The following is a 19,118-nucleotide window of genomic DNA, read 5'->3' as shown; positions in this document are numbered from 1 at the left end:
ACCATAGATTTATATATATATATATATATATATATATATTTATGTAGGTCAGTTTTTTTACCTACATAATATTTAATCAATTTTCTTTAAAAAAAGTTTTTTATCTGATGTTAAAAATAAATTTTTCTCGTTGAATGCTACCTTTCTTTTCACAGTTCTTCTCTTTATAGTCTGTTAAATTTTTTCAGTCTGAAATAATTTTATTTCTTAAATAGGAGAAACTATTATTGTTTTAGTGTTGCTTCTCTAATATTAATCAAGAAGCTATGACTGTCTTCATGTACATTACCTCTATTTTTCACCTTATAATTGTATCCATTTCTAGGTATTTTTCTCTTTACTTTCTTCAATGATTCTCTGATTTTTTTTTGTTTTGTCTACGGCACATTCAACGTAAAACTTAAATAAAGCTGATTGTAGATGGCAACCTTGTTGAACTTCTACTAGAACATTTACATATATTATATAAATCTCTGATTCTTGCCCAGCTTGTATATTATCTATGTATCTCTAAAATTAAATCTAACATTTAAAAAATTACAACATTAGAGAATTTAAAATACACAACCATTTTTTTTTTATCTGTAGTGCTCCAGTATTTCTCACCATATAACACTTGTTACCAACCATGAGAATTGTAAGAAATTACAGAATATGATATAATAACACAAACTGATAAGCGAGTCAACGCTAACAAATTTTCTGTAAATAATTTATTGGGACACTAGGACAAAGTAGAAGACAAGCTAAAACTGCAGAACTGTTCCGGGAAAGCCATACCGAATGAAATTCTTATGTATAGATGATAAAAACACCAGGACTTGACTCTAGTATCTTCTTTATGATTATTAGAAAACTAAAAAAACATATATTAGTCTTAGAGTAAGCAGTTGAAACCAAGATTTGTAAATCCTGAATTCAGAGTGAGCATTCTTACAACTTATTGAATTTGATTATCATTAGTGTGATTATTCAAAAGTAATTATTCAAAATATAATTCAAGAATAGAGAAGGACTTACTGGCTAGACGGTAAGTGCTCACTTCACTTGCCCAACCGTCTAGCCAGGAGCCAGAGTCCCCTGGACCCTCAGTGCGTTCATATCCTCATGTTTGTAACAATATTAAATATTTTAGATATTCATTAAAGAAAAAAAATTAGTAATTTTACTTAAATATATTTATGCTGCCATGTTGACAGAAATATAATGAAGTAAAAGGATTAATACATTTACATATTATATATAATATGTATATATATATATATATCATTCATATCAAGAAGCATTCTATAAATTTCTATACTTATTTATTTTTATAAAATTTCACAAAAGTTGTCTACAATAATTTTTTTTTAACAAAATGTAAAAAAATAAGTATAATAATTATTAATGTAAACAACATACTGTTTATAGCATATAATAAAATTTATTATACAGTTGTTAGTTCAATTTGTTCTGCCAGATGATAGCACTTCATTCAAAATCTAAAATGTGAGCACATACAGCAAACCAATGCACCATGGTTTTTTTATTAGCGAGATACACTTGCTCATAGCAAATGTTTGTTATATACACTTGCTATTTCTGTGTGTTTTAATATTATTTTAATACATTATTATTTTGTAAATAGGTCAGTTTCAATGTACAAATGGTACTACGAGAGATGGATCTTATTGTGTACCTATGTCAGCAAAATGTGATTCTGTTAGTGATTGCTCCGATGGATCTGATGAATTAAATTGTGTAGAAGAACATTGTCCAGGAAACTTTCAAGTATGTAATATATATAATGTTTCAATAAAATAGAAGGTAATTAAACTTTCTTTTTTTTTTTAAGTAGAGTATAATAAAAAAGTACTCAAAAAAGAACTGGTATGTTATCCGTCAACTTATCCAGTTACTAACTTTTTTACTGAGTATTATTTTATCAGTATCAATTAAACATGCATACAAATCACAAAGTGGTTCAAAAATGACTTTATAATTTTGATGGCAGGTAAAAATTTATTCAGAATACTATGGAATGTAGGCATAATGACACTGCAGTATATATTCAAGATTTTGAAAAAATCTGCTTAGATTTTTTACTTTCCCATCTATACAGCATTATAGCAGAGCTATAGCTCTAGAAGGGAAAGTATGACAATTGTTCCAATTTGGGCATATGCGGTTTTCACCGAATTTTGATGTTTTGACACATAAGAAACCCAAAAAACCGAATGGAAATTTTCTGGATGTAATGTTTGTATGTATAAGGTCTGTAAATAAAGTAATGAGACTGGTTCAGAAAAACTTTTTATTTACAATCCAATTATACGTGGACTCTATCATTTTCGAAATAGTTCCCTTGGGAAGCCAAGCCACGCAATACTTCAAATGATTTTCCCACTCTTCATAGCAGTGTCAGAACTCAGACACCGGAATATCCTTCAGATGGTCAGAAAACACTTTATTTTTGTGTTTTCTACTATTCCAAAATGGTGTCCTTTGAAGTGTTTTTTTAAAGTCGGAAACAGGAAAAAGTCACAGGGACTCAAGACAGATGAATAAGGTGGTTGAGAAACTACAGAAATGTTTTTCTTTGTCAAAAACTCATTAATTGAAAGTATAGAGTGAGAAGATGCATTTTCATGATGCAGCATCTAGTTGTCTTTGATGGTTGATTTCACGTAGGCAACTCTTTTCTGCAGTCTTTCAAGAATTTCTTGGTAAACATATTGATTTACAGTCTGTCCTGTAGGCATAAACTGTTTATGGACAATGCCATTACTGTCGAAGAAACAAATTATAATGGTTTTGATTTTTGATTTGCTCATTTTTGCTTTTTTGGAACATGGTGAGTTTGAAGTGTGCCACTCCTTGCTCTGGCATTTTGTTTCTGGGTCATACTCAAATATCCAAGATTCATCACCAGTAATAACATTTTTTAGAAAATCAGGATCAGTTTCAATTTGCCCTAGAAGATCGCAACACACTTCCACCCTGTTGTTTTTCTGATCAACAGTAAGGTTTTTTGGGACCAATTTTGAGCAGACTTTTTCATCTCCAATTCGTTTGTCAAAATTTGATGGACTGTGGTACAGTTCAAATTCAATTGTTCTGCAATCATTCTGATGGTTAATCGTCAGTCGTATCGTATCAAATCTCTGATTTTGATGATTTTTTTTTATGTTAATGGTCTTCCAGAGCGTGGATCGTTCGCAACTGATGCCCAGCCATCTTAATATGGTTTAAACCACCTAAAAACTTGAACTTGAGACAGAGCATCATCTTCATACACCGTTTTCAATTTTGAAAAAGTTCCTATAACATTCTCACAGAGTAACACAAAATTTGATTGCACAACATTGCTCATAATTAGTATCACTCATTTTTGTAACGCACAACAAAAACTCATTTCACAAAAAGTTTGTTTACATCTTGCATGGCAACAATAGACTAAAAATATTAACACCTAATTTAAATCAGCTGTTCATATAACCATATGTTTAATATTAACTTTACAGTGTTTCCACTTTGGCTGCCAAAAGAACTGGTCTCAATACTTTATTTACAGACCTCATACATGTGTTTGGTGTTGGCTTCTAAATTACCTGATATTTCCAGAACTGAATGGATGATTTTGATCAAACTAGGTCAGATTACTTCTATATATGGTGCATTGATGCCGTTAAATTTTCAACTTAAAAGGTCAAGGGGGTGATGCTGTAGAGCAAGGTTACCCTCAGTACCTCGAGATTTCAACTAATTAAGGGTAATATTTTTCTTAGGCACATTTGTTAAAAAACCTATATTTGCAACAAAAAAAAATCTTTTTGCAAAATTGCATCCTCACCCCAAAAAAATGCTGTTGAAGTTGTCTGCTATGTTGTGACAGGTGTCACAGGTGAGCATTAGAATTAAATAATTCAATCTGACTGGGTCTTGAACTTGATCATCCGATTGATCTGGTACCTGGTGCATTACTCTAGTCTGCCAACCGTACCAGCAAAATTTTTTCTATGTAAGTTGTGAAATTACATTAGTTTAGTTAGTGCAAACTAACGTCGCTATTACTGCCACATCTTAACAAATTAAATACTGTATGCACACACGCTTTAATAAGAATCATTGAATTAAATAAATGAAAAAGAAAATGTATTTAAGTAAAATGATAAATTTTTAAATTAAGTTGTGTGTGTGTGTGTGTGTGTGTGTGTGTGTGTGTGTGTGTGTGTGTGTGTGTGTGTGTGTGTGTGTGTGTGTGTGTGTGTGTGTGTGTGTGTGTGTGTGTGTGTGTGTGTGTGTGTGTGTGTGTGTGTGTGTGTGTGTGTGTGTGTGTGTGTGTGTGTGTGTGTGTGTGTGTGTGTGTGTGTGTGTGTATGTAAACTGTGCATCAGATACAACCCACAGATGTGTGACTTTTGTGTCACGCAGCTGAAGCTGCATTCCAGGAGCCAGCTTTTTTTAACATTTCTTGTAAACTGGATAGTAAGAATTCACCAGTTACACTACCATTCAGCATATTTGTTTGATTTAGTGCTGTGTCTTCTGCCAATTTAATTTTCTTGGAATTGAAATAAACACTAGAAAGTACAATGTATTTAATACAGTCAATATAGTTTGGGATATTATCCGATGCATTCTTGTCTTGTAAGCAGTTTTTAATAATGTACTTTGTTTTTTATTTTATATTTCTTTTTTTACAAATTGATTATGTGTAATCTTTATTATTGTAATTACATGACGACCCAAAAAGGAGTGTGATGTACTTATGTACATAAGTATATGTATGTTTGTTCCACCATAACAGCTCAACGGCCGAACCGATTTAGATGATACTTATTATGTCAAAGACAAAAGTATAAAAGTTTACCACCAACGGTACAGAATTCAATAATGCTTCTTCTTACCTTATGCTTGTTGTTAGTAAACAAAAGCACTTTTGAGGGTTTCCCTAATCATCAGTTGATAAAACATATTCTTTTTTTAAAAATCACACATTAAAAATTTAAAACTTAAAATTGTAAACATTTAGAAATATGTAGTAATAATAATAATTAAAAAGATTAAAAAATTTTTTATACGTGGCTAGCCACACATTCACTACTTTATATACTGTACTATATACTGTAGAAGTATAATACTGTACTTATGACACTCAGTCTGACAAAAAGCTGTTTATTATTAGAGTGGAAGGATGAATTTACAGAATATTTAGATCTAACAGTGAATATGAACAAAAAGGGAATGTATTACTCACTCATCTAAATTTATATCAAAGCAATGATACAGAAAGTATAGTGAAAAAATTTAATTTTTAGAGCCAAAAATAATTTAGAAATTTTTGCATTGTAACTACTTACATGAGATTATGAATTATATTAATTGTTATATGAATTGGTTATTAAAGATATTAAAGACAAAAGAAGGTAATAAATAGCATGAAAGATGAAAATTATATTTAAAGGTTAAAATCATTTAGAGTTATTCTAAGATGTAAGAGTTTTGATGATAAAGACTTAAGTGACATAAAACCAAAAATCAATAAGTTGGCAGCATTTAGATATTTTTTAGCAAGTTTATAAAAAGATAAAGTGCAGTGTTACTGAATTTATAGATAACTTGAAATATCTGAATCATTCCAAGGGTAATGCAGTGAATGTCAAAATAAAACTGATTAGTAAATATTCCAGCTAGGAAAAATGGGCTTGCTGTCTTATGGAAGAAATTTACACTTAAAATGATGTTTACACAATTATTGAGAAATATCTTCTATTTAAATTAAACGATATTGTATAAAAACGAATTTAAAAATGAATAATAAAAAATACAAAAAAATATATAATAAAATTAAAATTATAGTCAGAACATGTGTTCAGGGAATTTAGTATCCCATGTCCTTATTGGAGTTAAAGGTACCATCTACGAAAGAATTAATGAGTAAAGCTTGCATTTTGTGGTAGACTGGTAGTGGAAATAAATCCTCCTCTTGATCATGATACTGTTGTATCATGAGCGTAATACTGTTGATAGTCTTCTCAATGAAAAAAAAAATAATCTTAACTTTGCTAAGAACATAAAACACATTAACTTTGGATTGTTATGAGAATCCTTCCTACTCATGGGAAATTTATAGTTCTTGTTTTCTGCCCCCAGATTCTACAGTTGTAAGCATTCACCTTATAAGCATTATGAAATGTTGATTTAACACAAAATATTAAGTTTCCAGTAATATTTCTACATCTTTCTGATTAAACATTTGCATAAATAATTCATAACAAGTCACCTTAATGATAAAAATATTTTTTTGCATAATAATTACGCAGTTTAAATAAATAGCACATACCAGATGTCAAAAAATCTGGTAACAGTCTCAAGAGATGCAATTCATATTGATTTTTGATGACCGTAAATTTTTGTTGGTAGTTGTGTATGTGTATATGCACATTAATTCCGATGCATTAATTTTATTAATGCATCGGAATAGAAAATTTATAGTTAAATTATCTGTTAATAGGGGTAAATAAAGTAAGTTTACAAACTGTAGATAACATTCTTGTCTGGCTATAAACACTGTTCAAAACTTATTAAAAATCCATCTCTTTTGTTGTTAATTTTATTTCATAATGAAAAAGATTGTGTTTAGTAGTATCAATTTTCATCTTGTACTTTGCTTTCAGTGTTCCAATGGAGACTGTCTCAAAAGACATTTAGTTTGTAATAATATTGTTGACTGCTATGATAATAGTGATGAAGTAAATTGTGGTAAGTGCATTCAGTAAATTTTTATTTTATGTTGTTTTTTCTTCATTTATTCATTTTCATGTTAACAAGAGGTATTATTTTTATACATATTTGCACATAATGCTAGCATTATGTGCAAATATGTTCACAATCTAGATTGTGAACAGTATATTAAATAAATAATTTATTTAAATCAGTGAATATAATAATTAATAAACTAAATGGATATTTTTTTGCATCATCAGTCATTTGACTGGTTTGATGCTGTTTCTTCATTCTTTCAGTTTTTTGCTAACTTTATAACCCCAACATGCCAAACTTTTGTGGCTGAATGGCTACATCGCTTTTCATCCAAAATATTGTGGGTTTGAGTCTCAGCCGTGCTTGGAATTTTTCATAATTAAAAAATTCAACTAACATCAAGAATCTATAGCTTTGTATCAGCTTGTTGTTTATGGCATAAATAAATATATTTTCTGCATCCCACATAGTCAGGTACCTGATCTATTTATAGCAATTTTTGTCTTTCTCAACAGTTTTTACTTTCTACAAATCCTTCTATTATCAGATTAACAAAATGTAGATGTTGTAATACACAACCCATCTTAATACATCATAAGTAAATCTGTGAGATTCTGCCACTATTCTGTCTTTTTTAAGACAGAATAAGACCTCTTGATTTTGAATTTTATTGACCATCTAATTTTCAGTATCCTCTGTAACTTCAAATTTCAGAAACATTTATTCTTTTTCTTTCCAGTCTTGCTGCTATCCATCTTTTCTAATAAAAACCACCTATATTCCAAACAAATGTTTTCAAGAGTTTCTTTCTAATTCTTAGATCTATATTTATTAATAAACCTCTTTTTTACATAAAGATTCTTCTTGCTTGTGTCACTCTGCTTTTGGTGTCTTCATTATTTTGTTCATCTTTTGTATTTTATTCTCAAACTAGAAAAATTGTATAATTCTTGCTGTATTATTTCCACCTACCTTAAAACTTAATTCCTAAGTATCTTGCTTTCTGTCACATGATATTCTTACTTTACTGACAGATTATTTTTTCAATAAATAATGTGTTTTCAGATGTAAATTCATCATCAGTTCTGTTATAAATAACACTGAACTTTTAAAAATTATTCTGTTATATGAAGTCAAAAATTAAATTTTAAACTTACAATAACTGTATTGTTTTATCATAATCTTCAATGTCAGTGATTAATACAAAGTGTTCAGAAAGTTGCTATGCAGTATGCTTTAGAATTGTGTGGTGAATTCTGTTCTTTTAGCATTAGGTTGGTTGCCCTGTGGGTTCATTGGGAATTGCACAGTAATACACCAAGACATCAGTTGTTGAGTCGTGAGTGAACAAGCTTTGTTTCGTTTTGTGTTATTTAGTTTATTGGAATCAGTAGCTGTAAGAAAGGTAATGATTCTTTTGGAAGAGGAACCCATTTTTCTTGAACACGTCTTTCGTGAAGATGACAAGTATACTGATTTAGTGAAGCACAAGTTTTCTGAAAATTTTCCAACTAATGCTCTTCTTCACCAAAATGTAGTTCAAACTCTTATCGAAAAATTTTGGGCAACAGGATCTGTTGAAGACACTGATCAAAGTGGAGACCACCTAAACTAAATGAACTGAAGCTGCTTGATATTTTGAATCCTATGGCCAAAAGTCCATCAAAGTCAATGCGTAAGTTAACACAGCAGTAAGATACTGGACTTGCTACTGCACATAAAGCTGTAAGAAAAGAACTAAAACATTTCCCCTAAAAAAGTAATGTCTGTTCAAAAACTGAAACCTACAGATAGTGCCAAACAAGTAAATATTATTGTCAATTGTTTAAACATTTTATTGATCAGAATTCCATAGATATCTTCGTCATTACGTTTTTTTACAAATGAATGTGATATCATCTGGAAGAATAAATTAATTCAAAAAATACACAAATGTGGTTGACAACTAAATACCATGAATTACACGAACAATCTTTACACGAAGTGAAAATTGGAGTCTGGGTCGGTGCGAGTAGAATGCGCATTGTGGGCCAATCTTTTTTGAAAATCAAGTTAATGGTGTTGGCACAGTTGGTTTCAACAAGATGGCGCCACACAGCGCACACAGCAACAGGTCAATGACTTTTTTAAGAAATGTTTTTGGTGAACTAATTATTTTGAGGGATTTGTGGTCTGCATGAATGCACGCTCTGACTCCCACAGATTACTTTCTATCAGAGGCAACGAAACAAGCAACATATCACATCAGACCACAGAAAATTGACAAATTAAAAACCGCAATAACGGCGTATATACTAGACATTCTATTAAATCAACTGGTTAAAGTGTTTGAAAACAAACTGAAACATGTGCAGTGTTGTATTGATATTGATGATGGAGTTCATTTTCAACACCTTTTATAAACAATTACAGTTATTGAAATATCCATTTCAATAACTTTCAGTAACTTTTAAGTTCTCAGTAACTTTCCATATGTACTGTATTATCAATACCTTTAGTGAGTCATATAACCAGCAAGATAAACTCTACAAATCATTCTCAGCTTGTCTATTTAAATCAATCATTACTCTTATATTCTGCCCATGAATCATTAATTTGTACTAATTTATCAATTTTATACTTTTTAACAGCTTTACTTAATTAACATTTTCATCTAGAATTTCCTCATTTTTTTACTTTTTGTCTGTGATGGACTGTGTGTCTTAAAACCCTAATTGTGTTACAATAAAAGCCTGTTAGCATTAAGGCAGTATGCTCATTATTCAAAAGAGTAAAATAGCTAGAATAATCAGAATTATATAACCATTTTTTAATTACGTGTTCTTATATTCCAATTTTAATCATTTTTATTTTTTCCAGAAAACTGGCACTGTTTATTCGATGAATTCCAATGTCCTTCTGGTCGATGTATACCAAGTTTATGGCAGTGCGACGGAAAAGCAGACTGTGACAATCATACCGATGAATATAATTGTCCTTGTTAGTAATCATAGTTTTAAACAATTTTTAGTTTATTCTGATTCTACAATAGATACTTTTATTATATTTTATATTATCTAAAATTTAGAATATAATGAAAATAGCTTAAAATAACTTTTTAAAGTTTACAATTAATTAATCATACTTTAGAATGATTTTTTATTGTATATTTAATATTTTGTTTTTTATTTTTAGCTTCATGTGGGAACAATGAATTCATGTGTCCAGAAGGTTGGTGTATTCCATTAACATGGAGGTGTAATGGTGTACCAGAGTGTTCCAATGGTGAAGATGAAAAGCTGTGTGGTAATTATATATATTTTATTTTTTTATATCTGACTGTAAAGATGACATCACTGATTTATCAACCTTATATTGAATTCTGATTTACTATTAGGTCATGTTAATTTTGAATTAAGTCAACTGAAAATGTAATTTAGATTCAATAATTTAATATTAACTGGACTATAAAATATGTATATTAAGTATATTTTTCAAATGACTTTTTCAGTTAATCAGTTAAACAAGAATGTCAATGGAATAGTTGCTTAAAAAAGAAGAAAAGTGTAAGAAATGAAGAACATAAAAGCCAAAAAGATAGAAAGTGGATACTAGATCATGGATACTGGTGTTCTTTGGTGGTTGGGTTTCAATTAACCACACATCTCAGGAATAGTCAACCTGAGACTGTACAAGACTACACTTCATTTACATTCATATATATCATCCTCTGAAGTAATACCTTGCGGTGGTTCCAGAGGCTAAACAGAAAAAAGAAAGAAGAAAGATAGAAATAGTCCACGTAATAGCTGTAAAGGAAAATAAGTTTATAAATGGAGAGCAGGAAGTGACAGAAATTGTACATAATATTATACTGATAATTTAAACCATTCACTATGATTATACAAACATTTAATGCTGATTTCTGCATACAAGCTATGTAATTAAGAGTATGAACAATAAATGAAGGTACCTGATGAATTTATGTCACTCTCAAGAGGATTTCTACACAAACATTTATGACCAAAATACATTGTGAATGCTGAGAATTGTTATCAGTGTATTTACTTTTTATGAAACAAATTGAAATCCATCGTATTGATTGAGTTTATGAGAGTTGCCCCAAAAGTAATGGACAGTGTGCATGTGTGCAAAAACTAAGACACAGAATGACTCGCCAAATGGCAGTTTCTTAAGTTGTTCAAACGCTACTTACGTATTAACGCCACCGCAGCTACAGCTTTATTTAAAAACAAAGTAGTCAATCGGATTTCGGTGGAAAATGGGCCAGTATAGAGTTTAACATAGATTCAAAACAGTCTCTTTATTAATTTTAATAATTGGTTATTTATATTTATTTATTTTATAAATATAATTTAACCAAACTTAACCTACGCTGGCTTCGCTTGCTAACCTTAACTAATTAACAGGAGTCTTTTGATTATTTAAATAATAAATAATTGCAATAATTACTGAATTTATTAAATAAATACTCAAAAAATTACAGTGTTAATTAGTCAAGGTTAGCGAGCGTAGGTTAAGTTTGGTTAAATTATATTTATAATATAAATAAATATAAATAACCATTTATTAAAATTAATAAAGAGACTGTTCATTTTCCACTGAAATCCGATTGACTACTTTGTTTTTAAATAAAGCTGTAGCTGCGGTGGCGTTAATACGTAAGTACCGTTCAAACTTATAGTGTATTTAAAATAAACATAATTAGGTTTATCGTTCTGACACATTGAAAGGACAATCACAAAATAAAGAGAGAGTGAATGAATTTAATAAATACATTTTTAATCAATTAACATGAGAATTTACAGTTTACATGAGTAAACAATTTACAATTGAGTTTACAATTTACATGAGTTTTCATGCTGTTATCACAAAATCATTAAAAGAAAAGTTAAATATCATAACAGAATCTATATTTCATTAAAGAAATTTTTAACTAAAAACTAACATTTTACTATAACAAATGTTTGTCTTATAAAATATTGGATAGATTTGTACACCAAAGTAATTTCATACTAATTATAAGTATTAATAATCTAATTTTTTTGATTGCATTTCAGATTGTTCCCTTGATAAATTTAAGTGTGATACTGGTGGTTGTGTATCAAAATCAGCTGAATGTGATGGTGAATTTGATTGCCCTGATGGAAGTGATGAATGGAATTGTGTTAAAATTGATACCACTTTACAAATTAGGTAATTGTAAATAAATTGATCGATAAAAATTAAGTTAAATGTTTTAATATAGGCATAAAAAAATAATACATTATTTTAAAACTGAACTAAAATATGTAATTTTATACTTTCAATGACTTTTGAAGCAATCTTCAGTGAATAGTGCTGTTGTTATTTAAAGTAACATCAAGCAATGTTATTTGCTGACATTTTATTTTTATATTTCATTATGTTCAAATGTATTGTTGAGTTGAAGTTCTTTTTTACAAATGTACTGCCTGTGTAGGTTGTTGTTAATGTTAGTGAATTTGCAATTTGCCAATATGAGATAGTTGGCATAAAATTTGATTCTTACATCGTGAAGGAGTGTGTTCATTAAAACTTTTTAATGTACATTTTGATCGAATTAATTTCAAGGCACTAAAGTTATATCACTATTAACAAAATACAATAGATGATAGAATATTATAAATACTTGTGAGGGCTAATAAACTGAGTCACCTGGTACATTACTGCACTAACACAATTGTACATGCTGCAGTAAAATCTCACCACTACAAACTACTGGGTAGGTCTTTCACCGAACTCTCATACATATCATCCTCTGAAGAATTATCTAAATGGTAGTTACCAGATGCTAAACAGGTAAAAGAAAGAAAAGGTCTTTCACCGAAAACCACCTTTTCTGCTTCCTCCAGGGATCTCCAGAATTTAATAAGGCAAACCAGATAAAGAAAAAAATTATGTTCAGTAACATTTTTTGTATGGTTTTGATTAAAATTATTTCCAAAGTAGAAATAATAAAAATTAAACTTAAAAAAATGTACAACAGTAATGTTTACAACTTAAACTACAGTATTCAACCATAAAGTTTAATTTTTTTTACTTCTTTTTTTGAAGTTAATTACAAATCATAAATTAATACAATAATAATTTTTGATAATAAATCAGTCTAGAAATAATTGTCTACTGTTTGCCTTTCAAATAAAAGTTTTTTTTATTATAAGTAATGAAGAAGTGGTATTTCCTCCATATTTTTTCACATCCTTCTTTTTTTGATTGAATTTTGTGTTTTAATGTTTTATTTTTAAATACATTACTGGTATTATAATTTTCAGATCTGAACAAAACAATTGGTTACCAGTATGCAGTAATGAATGGTCAAAGGACTGGAGTGATTCTGTATGTACAGGTTTAGGTTTTTCAAAATCTCATTATGCTGAAACACAAGTAGCAGTACCAGAAAATTTAACCGATTACTTTGTATTAAAATCAGATGCTAAACCCCAAATTGGTGGTAAAATAACATCATCAGTTATCAAAACAAATGACTCAATGTGTAGTAATCTTATTGAGCTTTCCTGCCAAGAATTCAGTAAGTATACTTTAAAATATTATTTTTCTGTATGATTATTATTATTATTTTCAATTTAAGATTAATTATAATTTTATTCCTTAGATAACACAAGTGGTACAAATAATAATTACCCTCATATGGCTAGAAACTAAAAAAAATTCTTAAAGTTTACAGAAAAATGTTTCTAAATGCATTCATCTTCCATAATTTTTATTTAAAATATTTGGAAGAGATACATTATGATTGATAAGGCACTATCAATAGCATAAATCTAAAAAAATTGAATCATTTCTTGAATGTTTCATGCAAAATTGAATTGCAAACTAATAAAAAAATTTGTAACTGCATTTGTTATCATACTGTTTTTTTTTTTAATTTATTAAAGCATTTTTTTGAATTAAAAATCATTAAGTATAATAAAAGAAAGATAAAACCTACCTTGGATAAACCTACACAAAATGCAACTAAGCTTATTTTTAGAAACATCTTCTCTGTTCTTTTATACCCACGTTTAAAGGTAATAAAATTTAATTATAAAGCGGTTCTCTATAAACATGTTATTATATAATTTATTACACTAATGCACTAACAAAATTGAATCAGTTTTATTCTAATGTTTAACAAAACCTTAAATTAAATTTATATTTTTTTTATTTTCGTTCCAACCACTACGATCATGTTTACATAATTTTGACTTCTTTTTTTCCCCAAAAGGGTTTCATTCTTTTGCTCTGTTGTTGTCACCTTTCTTCCATCCATCTATTCAGGTTTATACCCATCTTTTTCTTTATCTCTGGAAACTGGATCTTTGGAATTACTGGAAACTTTATCTCTGGAATTACTTTTCCAAATTTACACAGATCCTTAGAAAAGTTTAATGTTTTTACATCTGTTTCTATTTGTTTAAACCAGTTGGTCTCTGTGGCTCTATGTAGAAATTAAATATTTGTTTATCAATATTTGGTTATTCAATTTGCATAAACACCCTTAAAACTGTAATCTTCTTTTCTGGATTAAATCTCCTATTTTTTCTGTATGTTTATAAATTTATTTCCACTTTTCAATTTGTAAAATCCATCTTCATATTTTGGTACATAAATTTTCCTTAAAATCCTTTTTTCTACTTTTGCTAATTCTTGTTCTGAAAAAATTACAGACATTGTGCCTATACAGTGTTTCTAATAGGACTACAGTTTTATAGTGTCTCAATGTGGAGTTATATGACTTATATAAATTTTTATTGTAAATGTTCTTTGTGAGATGATAGGCAATTCCCATTTTTCATACTCTATTCTTCATCTCAGTTTTTTTCAGTTACCTTCAATGTTATGATTTCCCTCAAATATTTATATTTTTGAACTCTGCTTATATCTTCGTTGTCAGATATTTTAATGGTTTTGAGTTCTTTTCTTTGTCATTAAAAACCAATAGTTAGCTTTTTCATAAAAAATTCAAAGACCAATTTTGATGTGCATTCACTTAATTTTTGTATTTTTAGTTTAGCCTCATCTATATCTCTTGTAAGAATTACAATATCGTATGCTAAGGCCAGAATGTTTGTATTTAGGAATTTAGTTTTAGCGCACGTCCTTATGTTTTCATTTATGCTTAAATTTCTAAGTTCTTTCTCTCATTCTCTTATAATATTTTCATAATTAGCTTTTTAAGGTAAATGAAATATATTAAAAAGATTTATGTGTTTTTTTTATGGTTTTTGTTATATTTTTTAATTAAAAACATTTTATGGAAAGTTATAAAGAATTTACTTAAATGGTATATTAAAAATTATGTTTTGTTTTGAAATCCCGATATACTTTTTTTGAAAATCTGGCATCCCTGGTTTATACCCAACCGGAAGTAAAATTATATTTTATTCCTTTGGAGCAGTTATCTAATAATAGCAATAAAATAATTTATATAAACCAAATACTTTTTCTCCAATTTTTAGAGAAATTTAACTTTTTTTTTGTTTTGTTTGTAAACCTGCCCTTTTTTATATCACAGGTATTATTAGAATTCTTACTTCACAATCAGTAACTTAAAAATTACTCTGGGACTTGAATATGACTTAAACCGTCCAATAATGTTCTATAATAAGTGTTATTTGTAATATGTATGAATAAAAGATGCGTCTGTAAAGTCATGAGACTATATTAAAATGATTTGAAGATAACTAGTGTAATATACATGTCTTGAACTGTACTTGTGCAAGGGTAACTACAAGAATAAGTGTACAAGATGTGATAAAAAATGAGAATTTTTTAACACTATGCGCTATATCTTTTTGACTGAGCTTGTCTTTTTCTATTTATGGAAAAACTGAGTAAAATTATACGTCAATATTTCCAATCATATTAGACACATAATTGTAATCTGGCAGCCGAGAAATCAGGATGTATTTTATTATGAATGATGATTTATTTTGTTGGAAGTTGATGCAACAAAGGATTTACGTTGAATTTTACATTAAAAGTTAAATAAAATGTTGTTAAGGTGTTATAGATGGCTTTTGGCAAGAATATTATGTCAATACCATGTTTATGAGTTTTACAATTGGTTTCAAGAAGGCCATGAACACATTGAAATGATAAAAGGGTTGGATATCCTAACACATCAAAAACTGATGAAAATATCGACAGAATAATGGACACTGTGATCAATAATTGTCATATCATTATTAGAAAAGTTGCTAAAGAAGTGGGAATCTTTTATTACTCATATGAGGAAGTTCTGATTGACATTTTGGGTATTATACAAGCAGAAGCAATATTTGTTCCAGCAATATATAGAATTTTCAAAAAATGTATCATCACAAAAAACATGACAGAACAATCATTAGTTAGCATCACAGATGACTCAGAATAAATCATATGTGTCATAACAGGTAGGAAATATGAGTGTAGGATTATGATATTGAAATGGAGGTCCAGTCAGTTATTATTATTTTTTTTTTGAAGAGCCAAGACGAATAAAAGCATTCCTAGCTTTAACATTATACTAATGCCGCAACCTCTCCATATTTTCCAGACATGGTATCCCATGACTTTTTCTTTTTTCCACTAATTAAAAGAACATTGAAAGAAAACAATTTGAGAAGATAGATGAAATAAAAAAAATGACTAAGTGAACTTTAGGCTACAACAGAATTGCTTTACATAAATGTTTTACAGATCAGAAGGAATGCTGGCATAACTGTGTCACATCTCTGGGGAACTAGTTTAAACAAGAAATAACTTAGAAGAATATTCTTTTTGATAAAAATTAAAATTCTGTTATTTTTTTATCTTATGGTTTTATTTTTATCAGCGTAATCTTATGGTTGTTTATGTTTTCATCCTGCAAAAGATATAATTATTTTTTAAAATAACTCGTTCATTTAAACTAGTTATAAAGTGATTAATAATGCCACATTATTTAATTGCAGCTTGTGGAACACAAAGTACTGCTGATGGAGGTGTTGTAATGGGCAGGCTTGTTGGAGGAGAAGAAGCTACTGATGGGCAATGGCGTTCAGTTGCAATTATTTATCAGACAAAAACTAAAGGAAGTTGTACTGCTAGTATTATAACTCCACGATGGTTGATATCATCTTACAATTGTTTACATTCAAAGTAAGTATAAATATTATTCCTTTTTAAATAGTAAATTTATGTTAACCGTACATTTACAAAGTATGAGATTTTTTAAATATTATTATTTTCACTAAATTCAGGTAAGTTCTTTATACTCCAATCTAATTACTTTCATTAAATTTAATAAATTTTTAGTAATGATATTTTCTTATATTATTCCGATTGTTTTTTGCAACTCTACAAAAAGAGATTATTTTTTTTTGAGCTTAATATACAAAAAATTAAAAGCAGTAAAAAATAATAAGCAACTAACTTTATTAGTATTGTTTAAAAAACCAATATTCTTTTCCTATATCCACAATCATTTATAATTTACAAAAAAAAAGTAAATTAAAAAACTGACAACAGAATTGTAGGACTTTCTCGTCACACAGCTAAAGCCACTTTCCAGGAAAGTAATACAATTGAGGGTTGTTTCTATTGCACGGCTTACACACACATTTTAATTTAAAAATATTTGTCATTTTATTTAAATATAATATTTTTTTGTTGGTTTACTTCAATGATTCTAACTGAAGCACAAGAGTAGACCACATTTAATTCACACAGTTGTGGTGTTACTAGCGAAGACGGTTGGCACTAAATTAACTTATGTAATTTCACAACTTACATAGAACCAGTTTCAATTGTTCAGTCAGCAAACTAGTGTTGCCGTGAGACTCAATACACTAGATATCGAGTTAACCGGGCAATCGAGTTCAAGACCTGGCCAGGCCGAGTTACTTTTTTACACTTTAAATATTATTCGTTTATTCAATTCTACAGTGCTACAAACCATTGAAATATTAATTAAATTAAATAAAATAATTAATATTTAAAGTGTAAAAAATAATTTAGTAGGCAACCTTGTGGATTTTCAAATTTCCAAGAGAATGAGGGAAAGCAGAATTTGTCACAGGGAAAAAGGGAAATTCTAAGATGGCTGCCTGTGACACTAGCGCTCCTTATCGTGACAGGGGATACTATTGATGCAGTATGCCATTTAGCCACTAGTTTAAAACAGTTCTTCGGGTGAGTGTGCGATTTTACAAAACCTTTTTTGGAGATATTGTTATTTTTTAATTGTTAACAGATTGGCCTAAGAAATATATGATCTTAATTAGGCAAAATCTTGAGATACTGAGGATGACCTTGCTCTACAGCCTTCCCCTTGACCTTTTAAGTTGAAAATTTAATGGCATCAATTCCCCATCTATATAGAAGTAATCTGACCAAGTTTGTTAAAATCAGTCCAGTATTTCGAGAGATATAATTGATTTAGAGGCTGATACTGAATACACACATGTACATACGAATATTAGCATCTGGAAAATTTCCATCCAATTTTTTTAGTTTTTTTGTACCTTAGGTGTCAAAACATTAAGATCCGGTGAAAACCACATATGCCCAAATTGAACCAATTTACTTTCCCTACTAGAGCTATAGCTTTGCTATACCGCTATCTAGACAGGAAAGTAAAATGTAAGTTATTTAATATTATGCTATAATTTTAAAAAGTGTGTATTTTAGAATGAAGAATTTTCAAAGTAAAATATAATAAGTAAAACAAGAAAATGTTAAACCAAAATACAACTGAAAATAAATGTACATCTACAAACAACAAATTTCATTTGTAAAACTCTTAATTTTACTGAAAATTATCATTTGTAACTAGATTTGGTTATTAACCATAGCTACTGAACACAGCATTCACTAACATAGAACTGAATTAAAAAATGCTGAATATAATGTAAACATCTTCCAGATGATAAAAAACTATGACTGACATTTTTATATGATTAATAGAAAAAATAAATTTTAAAGGTACTGCAACATACATAATTTGAACAAATGTAGAATGAAAGTAATAAAAAAGTTAAGCATTGTAAACATACCACTTACTACTCGGTAATGGCAGATTAACTAAATCTCTGTCTGATAGATTCTGGAGTTTTTACATCTGTTAGGTTTTTTGTTTCATTTTGATAAATCCTAAACAAAAAGACCTAACCACTAATGACACAACAAATCATATATAAATATATACATTGAAAAATAGCATTTAATTTTGAATTAATTTGTAATAAATTGAACCTTTAGTTTAAGGAAGGGAATTACTCCATTGAGCCTTACTTTTGGAAAACAATATAAAACACTCTGAACTGTTAAGTAATTTTTTTTGTAGCACAAACTATATATGTTTATTTTGACCACTGTATCTGTAATTA

General features: G+C 28.8%; 1 protein-coding gene across 1 annotated transcript in view; it reads left to right on the top strand.

Annotated features, from left to right (window-relative positions):
• The window catches only part of LOC142333037 (uncharacterized), a 179,762-nt gene that overhangs the window by 149,706 nt on the left and 10,938 nt on the right, over positions 1-19,118 (top strand). The window contains exons 11-17 of the mRNA XM_075379825.1: positions 1,631-1,773; positions 6,663-6,747; positions 9,607-9,726; positions 9,922-10,032; positions 11,808-11,943; positions 13,041-13,297; positions 16,704-16,890. Of these exons, the coding sequence (XP_075235940.1) occupies positions 1,631-1,773; positions 6,663-6,747; positions 9,607-9,726; positions 9,922-10,032; positions 11,808-11,943; positions 13,041-13,297; positions 16,704-16,890 (1,039 nt within the window). The remainder of the gene's footprint in view (positions 1-1,630; positions 1,774-6,662; positions 6,748-9,606; positions 9,727-9,921; positions 10,033-11,807; positions 11,944-13,040; positions 13,298-16,703; positions 16,891-19,118) is intronic.

Source organism: Lycorma delicatula, chromosome 12, assembly GCF_047948215.1.
Source record: "Lycorma delicatula isolate Av1 chromosome 12, ASM4794821v1, whole genome shotgun sequence".
NCBI lineage: Eukaryota > Metazoa > Arthropoda > Insecta > Hemiptera > Fulgoridae > Lycorma > Lycorma delicatula.
The sequence above is the reverse complement of the archived record's forward strand: the minus strand, read 5'-3'. Positions and strand labels throughout refer to the sequence as shown.